General features: G+C 41.3%; 1 protein-coding gene across 1 annotated transcript in view; it reads right to left on the bottom strand.

Moving 5' to 3' along the window:
• HCFC2 (host cell factor C2) overlaps positions 1–12,700 on the bottom strand; it is a 64,437-nt gene that overhangs the window by 4,986 nt on the left and 46,751 nt on the right. Inside the window, exons 10-14 of the mRNA XM_049783152.1 lie at positions 11,945–12,122; positions 8,251–8,454; positions 6,913–6,986; positions 3,815–3,952; positions 1,211–1,396 (exon numbers count right to left, since the gene is read on the bottom strand). Of these exons, the coding sequence (XP_049639109.1) occupies positions 1,211–1,396; positions 3,815–3,952; positions 6,913–6,986; positions 8,251–8,454; positions 11,945–12,122 (780 nt within the window). The remainder of the gene's footprint in view (positions 1–1,210; positions 1,397–3,814; positions 3,953–6,912; positions 6,987–8,250; positions 8,455–11,944; positions 12,123–12,700) is intronic.

The raw sequence follows: 12,700 nt of genomic DNA, 5'->3' as shown, positions 1-12,700 counted from the left end.
GGGACATCGGGGGATAGAACCGCAGTCTGTCCTAGATTAGCATGTGCAAGGCAAATGCCATACTGCCTGCGCCACTGTGCCTGCCAAAAATAATTTGAATACAGAGCCAGGAGTGACCCCTGAGCGCAGAGCCAGGAGTAACACCTGAGCGACACCAGGTGTGACCCCCCCCCCCCCTCAAAAAAAAATTCTAAGAAGCTTGCTAGTATCAGAGGGATGGCTCAAAGGGTTAGGGGATATAGCTCCTGAGCACATTCCTAGGTGTGGTCCAAAAATACAAAAAAAAAAAAAGGGTGGGGAGAAGCACATTAGATTTCTTGTAGTTTGGATGCTATAATACATGCCTGAAATTTGGTCCATAAAAATAGTGTGATAAATAACAACAATTTTTTTTAATCTTAGGCACCATGATTTATAATTTGATAATGGCAGGGGTTCATACATAAAGGAATCTGACACCCTGGGCCAGAGAGACGGCATGCAGAAGGACAGTGGTTCAAATCCCAGCATCCTATATGGTCCCCTGAGCCTGCCAGGAGTGATTTCTGAGCATAGAGCCAGGAGTAACCCCTGAGTGCTGCCTGGTGTGACCCAAAAACCAAAAAAAAAAAAAGAAAAAGAAAGGAATTTAACACCAACCAGTTTCTGCTTCCGGCCTCCATTGTCTCAGTGTTACCTGCCAATCCCATCCTCTCCCCATCACAGGAGATGCTTCCTCTGTGATATGCTTACATCAGATTCTTTTAAACATCTGTACTATTTTTTGATCTACTATTTTAAGAAATATCTCATTTCATCCACGAACAACCAGTTAGGGGCTGGAGCAATAGCACAGTGGTAGGGCAATTGCCTTGCATGCTGCCAACCAGGGACAGACCCGGGCTCAATCTCTGGCATCCCGTATGGTCCCCTGAGTTTACCAGGTGTGGCCCTCCCCCCTCCAAATAAAATAAAATAAAATAAATTGAGCATTTAACTTCATATGTAAAGTTCAGTTTACGAAGCTCAAACCCAGGGCCTCCAACATGTAAGGCAAATACTCTACTACTAGGATACATGCTGGGTCCTAGAATCCCTAAGTCTTTTTTTATTTATTTATTTTTTTATTTTTTAGAGACAGGGTCTCGCTATGTTGCCCAGTCTGGAGTGTAGTGGCTATTCACAGGCACGATCCCATTACTGATCCCTAAGTCTTGACCTGACAGCTCACCTTTGAAATTCTGACTGCAGAGGGAGCTCCAGGGAACCCTGGAATGCAGGTTTTAAATTCACTGATCTTACTGAAAGGGCCTATTCCACAGCCATTGATGGCAGCAACCCTGAATTTGTAGCCCGTGCCTGGAACCAGGTCCTGTTTCTTGAGTAAGCTGTAGTCAGGGACATCTGCATTTCCTACCTAAAATGTAATATAAGCAAAGTCAAAGGAAAGGTACAATTATTTTTCCATTTAACAAAATGGTTCAAGTATGTCTTAGAATTCTAGATCATACTTTATTTCCCTATTGAAGCCCACAGTTATCCCTATTGAAGCCACTCTTATCCAGAGGAAAACTGCACTTTCCTGCTGGTCACTGGTTATAGAAAGAAATGCAACGGTTCCTGTTCAATAAGAGTGTGACCACCATGGGACCGGAGCGAATGTACAGCGATAGGGCATTTGCCTTGCACGCGGCTGACCCAGGACAAACCGCGGTTAGATCCCCCGGCATCCCATATGGTCCCCCAAGCCAGGAGTGAGTTCTGAGTACATAGCCAGGAATAACCCCTGAGCGTCAATGGGTGTGGCCCAAAATCAAAAAAATAAAAATAAAAAATAAAATAAATAATAATAAAGAGTGTGACCACTAGCAAATGCTGCTGTGGCAAACATGGTAACAACTGTCCCATTTGCCTATAAATCTAACAAAGCAGAAATAAAAAGATTTACCATCAAGTAGTCTAGCCAGTAACAAACCCCTCTGGAGATTAGCAGGAAAGCTTCTAGAAAACAAGTGTAGAGACTTTTAAAAATTAATATTTTTAAGTTCAGGAGCTGGAATGCATGCTTTGCATGCAGGAGTCCTGGGTTCAATTCCTGGAAGTACATGGTCCCCTGAGCACTCTCTTGTCTGGGCCTCTTTCATCACCTAGCTATAAACAACCACTTAGTTGTTTATAGGTGTTACTCCAAGAAATTAGTATTTGGGTCTGGAGCAATAGTACAGTCAGTAGGGTGCTTGTCTTGCATATGGACAATGTAGCTTTGATCCCTAGCATCCCATATGGTACCTGAAGTCTTCCAGGAATGATTCCTGAGTGCAGAGCCAGGAGTAAATCCTAAACACTAATGAGTGTGGCCCCAATTAAAATAAGCAAACAAAAATTAATATTCAGCTGCTGAGTATTAAATACATGAATCATACCTTTTAGTATCCATCTTTTTTTTTCGGCCACACCTGTTTGATGCTCAGGGGTTACTCCTGGCTAAGCACTCAGAAATTGCCCCTGGCTTGGGGGGGATCATATGGGACACCGGGGGATCGAACTGAGGTCCTTCCTTGGCTAGGCAAGGCAGACACCTTACCTCTAGCGCAAGGCAGACACCTTACCTCTAGCGTCACCTCACCGGCCCCAAGATCCATCTTAATACTGAGAACTTTCAAACAGTTTTCACTTTGTGACTCACAACTCTCATTACTCTGCTGTGAGACAGAAACACCCCGCCCCCTTTATTTTTTTTTTATTAGATACTGGCAATTGGTCCTGGCAGTGCTGGGAGACCATGTGGTCGTAAAATAGAACTCTAGACCTCCCCCATGCAAACCTGCATTCCAACCTTTCCGGCCTTCTTTCCAGCATAATCAACCACTCCAGGTTTAAGGGAGCTGTCATGCTCAGTGTATGATGAGAAACCAAGCCTCAAAAAGGTTAGCAAGTGACTTTATCCAAGAGCATACTATTAAACGCTAACACTACAGGGACTGGAGAGAGAGTTCTGAGTGAGGAAAGCATTTGCCTTCCATGCAGCCAACCTAGGTTTGATCCCTGGCACTACATATGGTTCCCCTAGCACTACTGGAGTGATCCCTTGAGTAGCATATAGTGTGGCCTAAGAACCACTTCTGCAAAAAAAAAAAAAAAAAAGGAGAGCCAAGTTTACTGGCTCTAAACTTTATGTTCTTTTGGGAAAATCAGGTAGCTACTAGACAGGCTCATAGCTATGGATATATCTATATATCGAATTAAACTGCAACCAACTATTTCCTTAGCCATAACACAAACAAATTATAGTCAAGGTTTCTAATTTTGCCAAGAATTGAAAAAATTCATTTTAAAAAGCACACCAGAAGTAATAATAGAGAAACTAAACTATAATGTTTTGCTTTCCATTTGAGAAATATTTGGAAGACTTAAATCAATAACTTCTCTCTTTCCCCAGCAATCCCTATCTTCAATTCTCTAAGCCAGAAAAAAAAAAAAAAAAAAAAACAGGCTTTGGAGCATCTAGTTCCTATTTCTTCAAGGGCTAATGTCTCTTTTATATAAATATGTGTAAGGTCCTTATTTATTTGGGGCAAGGGGTACAGATAAGCCTTATCTGTACCAGTCAGACTATGTTACTTACAACTCAAAATCTAACCCAGCAGCTGCATAAAATTCCTAAAATAACCTGCTTGTGATGGTAAAGAAAAATAATCAGATATATAGAACTCAATTATACTCTCACTGTATAGATCCTAGCTATAATCACTCAAGTGACTAGTTAGGGTTGTAAAAAAAAAAAATTACTATTGATATTTCTAAGACATTGTGCAGAAAATAAAGCAATAGCTACCTTTGAGATGCTTTGCTTCCCTTTTGGCAGCAAATAAAACTGGCTCACCAAAGCTGTGTTGTTTTTAAAAATTCCTACATCACACCACTGTCGTTCTCCAGACTTTGCTGTGGTCACTGGATTCGAAGCAGTCTCTTTCTAATTTCAGAGACAGAAAAATGTGTGAAGACTCTTAATGAACAAACAGAAATATCAAGATTTTAAAATCCACACAGTGATCTACAAGAAGACATCTGGGTAAACACCACAGTATTAACAGCTAACAAGTAAATAAACTCTTACAAGAGGTCAACTGACCTGAAGCAGGGATGCCGACTCAAATGCAAGAGCAGCAGGCATTCTGCTTGTCAGGAACTCTGTTCTACGGACCAAGCTGGAGTTTCCAAGCTTTCCAGTCCACCATGAGTTAAAATGTGCTATAGACTATTATTCTCTCAGACATATTCAGAAAATGTAATCCCTTCACTGCAACACTACAACATGTTCCAAAAGGAACAGTAAGACAAAAATCATGGGCCAGAGAGATGGCACGGCAGTAGGGCATTTGCCTTGCAAGCGGCTGACCCAGGACCAACGTTGATTCGAATCCTAGCATGCCATATGGTCCCTCGTGCTTGCCAGGAGCGATTTCTGAGCACAGAGCTAGGAATAACCCCTGAGCGATGCCAGGTGTGACCCAAAAACAAAAAAGAAAAAAAATCATTCAAAACTGGCTTATTTCTAGGATCAAAAAGAACTAGTAGAAATTCAGTGATATCTTTACTTGAAATACCTGTGATTCTAACCTAAAAAGAGAAAAAAATGTTCAAAACTAAACTGCAATGTGAAATACTTTGGTATATACTAAAGAGAAAAAGATTAAACAGTTTTACATCTTTTTTTGCCTTTCTTTCAAACAAATGAACTTTCTCTATTGTAACTACTTTTATTGATAAGTAAATTATACTTATTTCTGGAACTAACCTTTTTTTTTTTTTGGTTTTTGGGTCACACCCCGTCAGTGTTCAGGGGCTACTCCTGGCTGTCTGCTCAGAAATAGCTCCTGGTAGGCACAGGGGACCATATGGGACACCGGGATTCGAATCAGCCACCTTTGGTCCTGGATGGCTGCTTGTAAGGCAAACGCCGCTGTGCTATCTCTCCGGGCCCAGAACTAACCTTTTTAAGCCATCTCCTTTACAAATGAGACACTGTTTCCAGAAGCTCAAAACAAATGCGTACTTCAGTTACTTATTTTGAGTCTTAAATATATAACAGCAGAAGTACATGCTTGTAATTATTTGATATTTAGGCTATTACACATGACAAAGTAAACTAACTTAGGTTCTTTGAAGGTTAAGAATAAAATAGTTGGGCCCGGAGAGATAGCTCAGCGGCGTTTGCCTTGCAAGCAGCCGATCCAGGACCAAAGGTGGTTGGTTCAAATCTCGGTGTCCCATATGGTCCCCCGTGCCTGCCAGGAGCTATTTCTGAGCAGACAGCCAGGAGTAACCCCTGAGCAGCGCCGGGTATGGCCCAAAAACCAAAAAAAAAAAAAAAAAAAAAAAAAAGAATAAAATAGTTTAAAACTTGTTTTCATTTTTTAAAGTTGCAAACGCTCTCTTCAACTTTTATAAGACAACTGGCTCCAACTGAAATACATATTACCAAATACAAGGAGATTTAAGAACAACAAAAAAAATTTCATTAACTTCCCAGAAAAAGGTCTAAAAACACTAGAACTTAACATTCTGCTAATTTAAAAGCTGATAAAGGTAAATATATGATAAAAAAAACATTAAAATCATGACTAAAAAATAAACTACTGAAAATTATTAAGACTAAAAGACATTTCTTTTTTGTTTTTTGGGCCACACCCAGTGACACTCAGGGGTTACTCCTGCTATGCGCTCGGAAATTGCTCCTGGCAGGCTCGGGGGACCATATGGGATGCTGGGGAATCGAACTGCGGTCAGTCCTAGGTTAGCACATGGAAGGCAAGCACCCTACTGCTTGTGCCACCTCTCTGGCCCCCTGAAAGACAATTTTAAGTTCAATAAAAATTCTGAGGCAAGAGTTATAGAGCACAGTAGCAAGGACACTTGTCTTCCATGGGCCAACTCGAGTTTGATCGCTGGCATCACATATGGCTCCCCAAGCACCATCAGGAGCCTTTCCTGAGCCCACAGCCAGGAATAACCCTTGGGCATTCCTGTGTGTGGCCCCAAAACAAAAATAACAACAAAAGAGTTTAAAAAAAAACTTAGAAGGGGGCCAGAGTAATAGCACAGCAGGTAAGATTTTGCTATGCACACATCAGACTAAGTTCAATACTAGGTATCCTATATGGGATGGTCTGCCAGCAGTAATTTCTGAGAACAGAGCCAGGAGCAACTCCTGTGGCCCTAAACCCAAAAGAAATAAAAAAAAAAAAACCTTCTTAGTAATAAAGAGCAATGCTCATCTCATAGTAATAAATGCAATAAAAAAGTATTACTCATTCTTACAATGATCTAACAAAAATAATCTTGGGATATTAAAGAGACCTATTCCTAACATTAAAGTTCAATGTCTTGCAGCCAATTCTGCCCTTCAATAAAATAAGCAAACATCACAAATTATATGGCCATTCTACATATCTATATACCGTCCAAATTGCATTAGTCTACAGTGCTCCAATAAAATGTTCTTTCACTTTTTAAACCATTAATATACACACAGTTCTAATTATGAAAGTAACTCATTCCAACAGAAAGGAATAGTGAAAGCATAATGAGGAAAGTCAGTCTCACAGAGTAGTAAATATCATGGGTAGCCCCACAAACACAAGCTTCATCAGCAGTGTTTGTGGTGGGGTGAGCAAGGGCTCATGTGAGAATAAGAATACATGGACTGTGTGGACAGTTTAATACAATGAAGACGACAGCACACATGACATCTTTTATTCAGCTTTCTCACGTGATATAAAACTGAACATTTTTGAGGTTGACCCTTCGTTCCCCAATCTAGACCAAGACATTGCAAACTGAGACCCAAGCATGTTTTCAGGAGCCGGCTGGGCTCAGCATTTCAAGCATTGACACATCTATAAGCCACGTCTGCTCCAGGCAGCTACTCACAGAGAAGGGCCCAGCTGCAGCAGACACTTCCACACGGCTGATCTTACTTGCGGGCAGGGCACAAGTCTCATCAACTGAAAATTAAATAAATCGTCCAGTAAGATACATATAATCAAATGGACATACTAAAATGCAATTTACAAATATACCACAAGTACTTAGCGGAAGAAAATAATAATAAGCAGACATATAAAACTCTCTGAATTCACAAAGTTCATTTTTAAAGGAATGATGATTAGCTATAATTTCAGAGAACATTTACCAAGGATGAACACAATTCCTCTTGCAAAGAGAAGAATTTACAAATTCAGAAGTCACTCAAACTAGGAGAATTGCTATATCATAGCCTAGAACAAATATTTTCTTGGGGAAAAACGGCTAAATATATTCACATTAAGAAAGATATATTGGGGCCGGGCGGTGGCGCTAGAGGTAAGGTGCTTGCCTTGCCTGCGCTAGCCTAGGACGGACCTCGGTTCGATCCCCCGGCGTCCCATATGGTCCCCCAAGCCAGGAGCGACTTCTGAGCGCATAGCCAGGAGTAACCCCTGAGCGTCACCGGGTGTGGCCCAAAAACCAAAAAAAAAAAAAAAAAAGAAAGAAAGATATATTAAGGGCCGGGAAGGTGGCGCTAGAGGTAAGGTGTCTGCCTTGCAAGCGCTAGCGTAGGACGGACCGTGGTTCAATTCCCCCCGCGTCCCATATGGTCCCCCCAAGCCAGGGGTGATTTCTGAGCGCATAGCCAGGAGTAACCACTGAGCATCAAACGGGTTTGGCCGAAAAAAAAAAGAAAGATATATTAGGAGCTGGAGAGATAGCATGGAGGCAGAGCGTTTGCCTTGTATGCACAAGGATGGCGGTTCAAATCCCGGCATCCCCATATGGTCCCCCGAGCCTACCAGGAGTGATTTCTGAGCGCTGCCAGGTGTGACCCCCCCCCAAAAAAAAAAAGAAAAAGAAAAAGAAAAAAAGAAAGAGGCCAGAGATAGCACAGAGGGTAGGGAGCTCGCCTTGCACATAGCCGACCTAGGCTGGAACCCTTTGGCACCACATACGGTCCTTCAAACCCTATCAGGATTGATCTCTAAGGGCAGAGTCAGGAGTAAATTCTGAACACAGCCAGTATGGCCCCAAAAAAAGAAAAAAGAAAAGATATATTCTAACTAGATTGCAGTGTGTTCAGTGTGTGCTGAATTAAATATTTTATATTACAGCAGAGTATGTTAATGAGTCAATCTTTTATATTTATGATTCAAGAGGAAATGCAATTCCCATCTACAAGTCTGATGAATTTAAATACATAAATGGTTCAAAATATATGTGAAACACATTTCAAACCTTCAGATTTGGTACTGAATGTTGTTAGTGAAGTTTCATCTTTAACAACTGCCCCATTTGTACTGGATGACTCAGTTTTAATGGTCTGCTGGGTTACCATAGTTTGTGTGCTGGAAACAGTGCTGGATACAGAAGGTTCAGGGATTACTGTTCTTAAGTCCAGGCAACTATTTAGAACACCTATATTTGTTGAAGTGTGAGGACCTAAAGGGAAAAATAAAAGACAAAAATTAACAGACTGCAGAAAATTCCTAGCACTTTTGGTTTAAAACCATAAACTTGGCCACTTCATGGTATTTATAATGGATCATCTCATTTCTCAGTATCTTACTTTCTAAAAACTAAACCACTCTTCTCAAACTCAAATCAATCCTAGACCAAATGGCCTGCCTCCAATTTTAGGGTGAAACAGAGGTGGCTATCACGCACACCTAACTTCAGTTCCCCTCATTCTCATACTCTAGACTAGAAACATGAGTGACTCTGACCATTTCCTGTCTGCACTTCAGTTTCAGACCAGTTTCTCTTGCAAAAATTTTATCTAACCTCCTGGGCTCTTGGTCTTCCTGTTCCTCCTCCACATTTTTGGAGCCATCTTTTATTCATTACACCTCTTTAATCTAGATTTTTTTCTTCAGTAATTTATTTATTTTATTTATTTTTTTATTTTTTTTGGTTTTGGGTCACACCCGGCAGCGCTCAGGGGTTACTCCTGGCTCTATGCTCAGAAATCGCTCTTGGCAGGCTCAGAGGACCATATGGGATGCCGGGATTGGAATTCAAACCACTGTCCTTCTGCTGACTTGAATATTTTGTTACAGCAGAGTATGATAATGAGTCAATCTTTTATATTTATGATTCAAGATGAAATGCAAACACCTTACCTCCATGCTATCTCTCTGGCCCCAGTAATTTTACTTTTTTTTTTGGTATTTTTTGGGGGTCACACCCAGCAGCGCTCAGGGGTTACTCCTGGCAGGCTCAGGAGACCATATGGGATGCCGGGATTCGAACCACCGTCCTTCTGCATGCAAGGCAAACACCCTAGCTCCATATTATCTCTCTGGTCCCTTCTTCAGTAATTTTTAACCCTCATCCCATGTTCAGTTCAGTGTTATCAAGACACTCAAATGGGGCCCAAATGAATATACAGCAGGTATGGCACCTGCCTTGCATGCACTCAAACTGGGCTTCATCCTCAGTACTCCATATGGTCCTGAGCCCCTCAGGTGTGATCCCTGGGCACAGAGTCAGAAGTAAGCCCTGAATACCATTAGTGTGGCCGAAAACATATTCACTAAAAAAGACACTCAGCCAGTTTGGGCTCCAAACAGAAAAGATACACAGTCTAATTGCATCACAATATTTTCAATGTGTGCTGATTTAAATATTTTATGTAGCAGTTAATGCTTCATAAATTCATATTGATGGTAAAGACATGCATATACAAAGAAATATATACACATTGATATTCGTTACAGAAAAAAGAATGTATAACTGGCAATTTTCCTATTCTTTCTTTTCCATTCTTTGGGCTTGTTCTGGAACTATACCTGATGTTGCTCAGGGGCTATGCCAGGCACACTTAGGGGTTGCTCCCAGAAGCACTTGGGAGACTACGTGGTGCAAAGGATTGAATCTGGGCATTCCGCATATACTCCAGCCCTTTGAGCCACCCCCTTACTCTTGGTTCTTTCCTTAACTCTGCAGGAATCCTTTTCAGTCCCTTTGGCTGCTGTCTCTTTATCAAATGTCTATTTTTTCTATGTGTTTTTGGGCCACACCCAGAAGTGCTCAGGACTTATTCCTGATTCTGTGCTCAGAGATTGCTCCTAGGGGGACTCAGAAGAACATATGTTGTACCAGGGATAGAAGTCAGGTTGGTTGTATGCAGGGCAAGTGCCATGCCTGCTGTACTTTCTCTTTGGTTTTTTTTTGTGTTTTTTTTTTTTTTTTTGATTTTTGGGTCACACCCGGCAGCGATCAGGGGTTACTCCTGGCTGTCTGCTCAGAAATAGCTCCTAACAGGCACGGGGGACCATATGGGACACCGGGATTCGAACCAACCACCTTTGGTCCTGGATCGGCTGCTTGCAAGGCAAACGCCGCTGTGCTATCTCTCCGGGCCCTGTACTTTCTCTTTGGTCCTTCAAATGTCTCTTCAAATGAAGGTGTTCTAAGCCCTCTTCTCTTTTTCCAATGACGTATTCCCTGTGCTTTAATTAACTGTCTTTTAGAAACTCCTACCTGGGAGATGGTTCTGTGAATAAGCAACATCCTGCCAAGTGTGAGACTATGAGTTCGATTCCTGGTGTGCTGTCCATATCCACAGATCACCTGTCTACATGCCTAGCAGCCTTCCTAGCATCTCTATTACTAGTGATCCTTGGCACTATACGGGGTTCCGACAAGCACTGCAACCTGCACTAGGTGACCACCATAACCAAAGTGAAGCACCACCACTGAGCATGTCTGCAGCTCCCAAGCAGGCCTACACAGGATGAGGAAAAACAATCTGCTCTTTACCAATATGATGGAGTACTTGATAACCAGTGAGTTCAAAATCAAGGCCATCTTCCCCCTAAATCTGTTCTTGTTCCTCTATTTTATAAGAATCACCCAAGGGTGCAGGACTGCTTGGGGCAAGCCTGGTGATGCTCTCCCAGCAGAACATGTCTGAGTCCAGTGCCTAGACCAAGAGTGTTCAGGGCCATACAGGTGCTGAGTCTGCAGCACAAGGATCAAAATTCAAGATTGCTGCCAGGCACTGAAGTGATTTCCCAGACTCTCTTGATTTTCTATTTTAATCAAGAAAATAATATCCGGGGCCGGAGAGATAGCATAAAGGTAGGGCATTTCTTGCATGCAGAAGAACAGTGGTTTGAATCCCAGCATCCCACATGGTCCCCTGAGCCTGCCAGGAGTGATTTCTGAGCGTAGAGCCAGGAGTAACCCCTGAGCGCTACTGGATGTGACCTAAAAATCAAAACCAAAAAAAAAAAAAAAAGAATATCCTCTCCATCTATTTATCCAATTAAAAAACTGAGTCACATTCAACTTACTTTAATTTCTCAGTCACTAAGTCTAATGCTAGTTTGGTTTTGGTTTTGGCTTTTGGGCCACACCCAGCAGCGCTGAGGCTTTCCTCCTGACAGGCTCAGGGATTATACAGGATGCTGAAGATAAAACCTGGGTCAGTCCTAGGTGGGCTGCTGCAAGGCAAATGCTGTGCTCTCACTCTTGCCCCAGGACATTGTTTTCTAAAGATCTCTTAAATGTGATATTTCTCTAATATCCTGGTCACTGCTGTCATCTCTACACGTTTCCTATAGTTCTAAAGGACGCTAGTAATAAGCTACCTAATCTCTTCCCAATCAATCTCCTATTATAGTTCTTCCTAATGTGATGCCAATGCCCTTTCCAAAAGTTTTAACCAATCTTTGAAACATATCAACTACACTAACCTGCAGAGAAAAAAAATTCAATCTCCTACTGTTAATCTACTGAGGAGTTACTCATTCACATATATAAATGTCAATGATGTGCCAATACAGGTTGTATTTATTTGATGTTCTGAAACCCCAAAGGGTTAATCTGGGAGCTGGATCAAACCATGTAACAATCATGTTTTCAAAGTCTAAAATTCCCTATTATTATATAAAGTTTTGCTTTTCTAAAAATACATTCTTTATACCTTCATTTTTCTTTAGCATATCCATCACACAACTATTATGATTAGAAGAATTAGGTGCCAAAGATGAATGTAAAATGGCACTTGAATCAGTTGATGCTTTGAGATCTGGTCTGTTTCTCACTGAAGGTACTTTCATAGCTATATGCTCAATTTTTGCACTGTTCATTGTATCACTGATCTGTAAGAAAGAAAATAAGTTTTGCAGCAAATATGTTCAGACAAATATGTATAAAAACAAACAAAACTCATTTTAATTAAATTGAACACTAAGTTTAACAAAAATTTTAAATTTTTATATATAAATATATATAATATATATTATATATATATACACATACCAGGGCTGCGGAGTCGGTAGATAACAGGGCTGTGGAGCCGGTAGATAAATGCTCCAACTCTGACTCCAGTTTTTTTGTACTTTTGACTCCTACTCCAGGTACCCAAAATTTCCTTCGACTCCTACTCCACAGCCCTGATATATACACACATTTGTCTTTGGACCACACCTAGTGGTGTTTAGGAATTACTCCTGGCTCTGCACTAAGGAATCAATCACTCTAGGTGGGCTCAGAGAACCATATGAGATGCCGGAGATCGAACCTGGATTGGCCGTGTGCAAGGCAAGCACCCTACCTACTGTGCTATCGCTCTAGTCTTGGTATTCAGTACTTTTATTTGTTTTATTCCTGGTGCTATAGAGGTCAAACTCAAAGCCCAAGGCTTTGGGGGTATATACTTTATTACAGTGTCACATTG

Source organism: Suncus etruscus, chromosome 11 (assembly GCF_024139225.1).
Source record: "Suncus etruscus isolate mSunEtr1 chromosome 11, mSunEtr1.pri.cur, whole genome shotgun sequence".
NCBI lineage: Eukaryota > Metazoa > Chordata > Mammalia > Eulipotyphla > Soricidae > Suncus > Suncus etruscus.
This window is presented reverse-complemented; position numbering and strand designations above follow the sequence as displayed.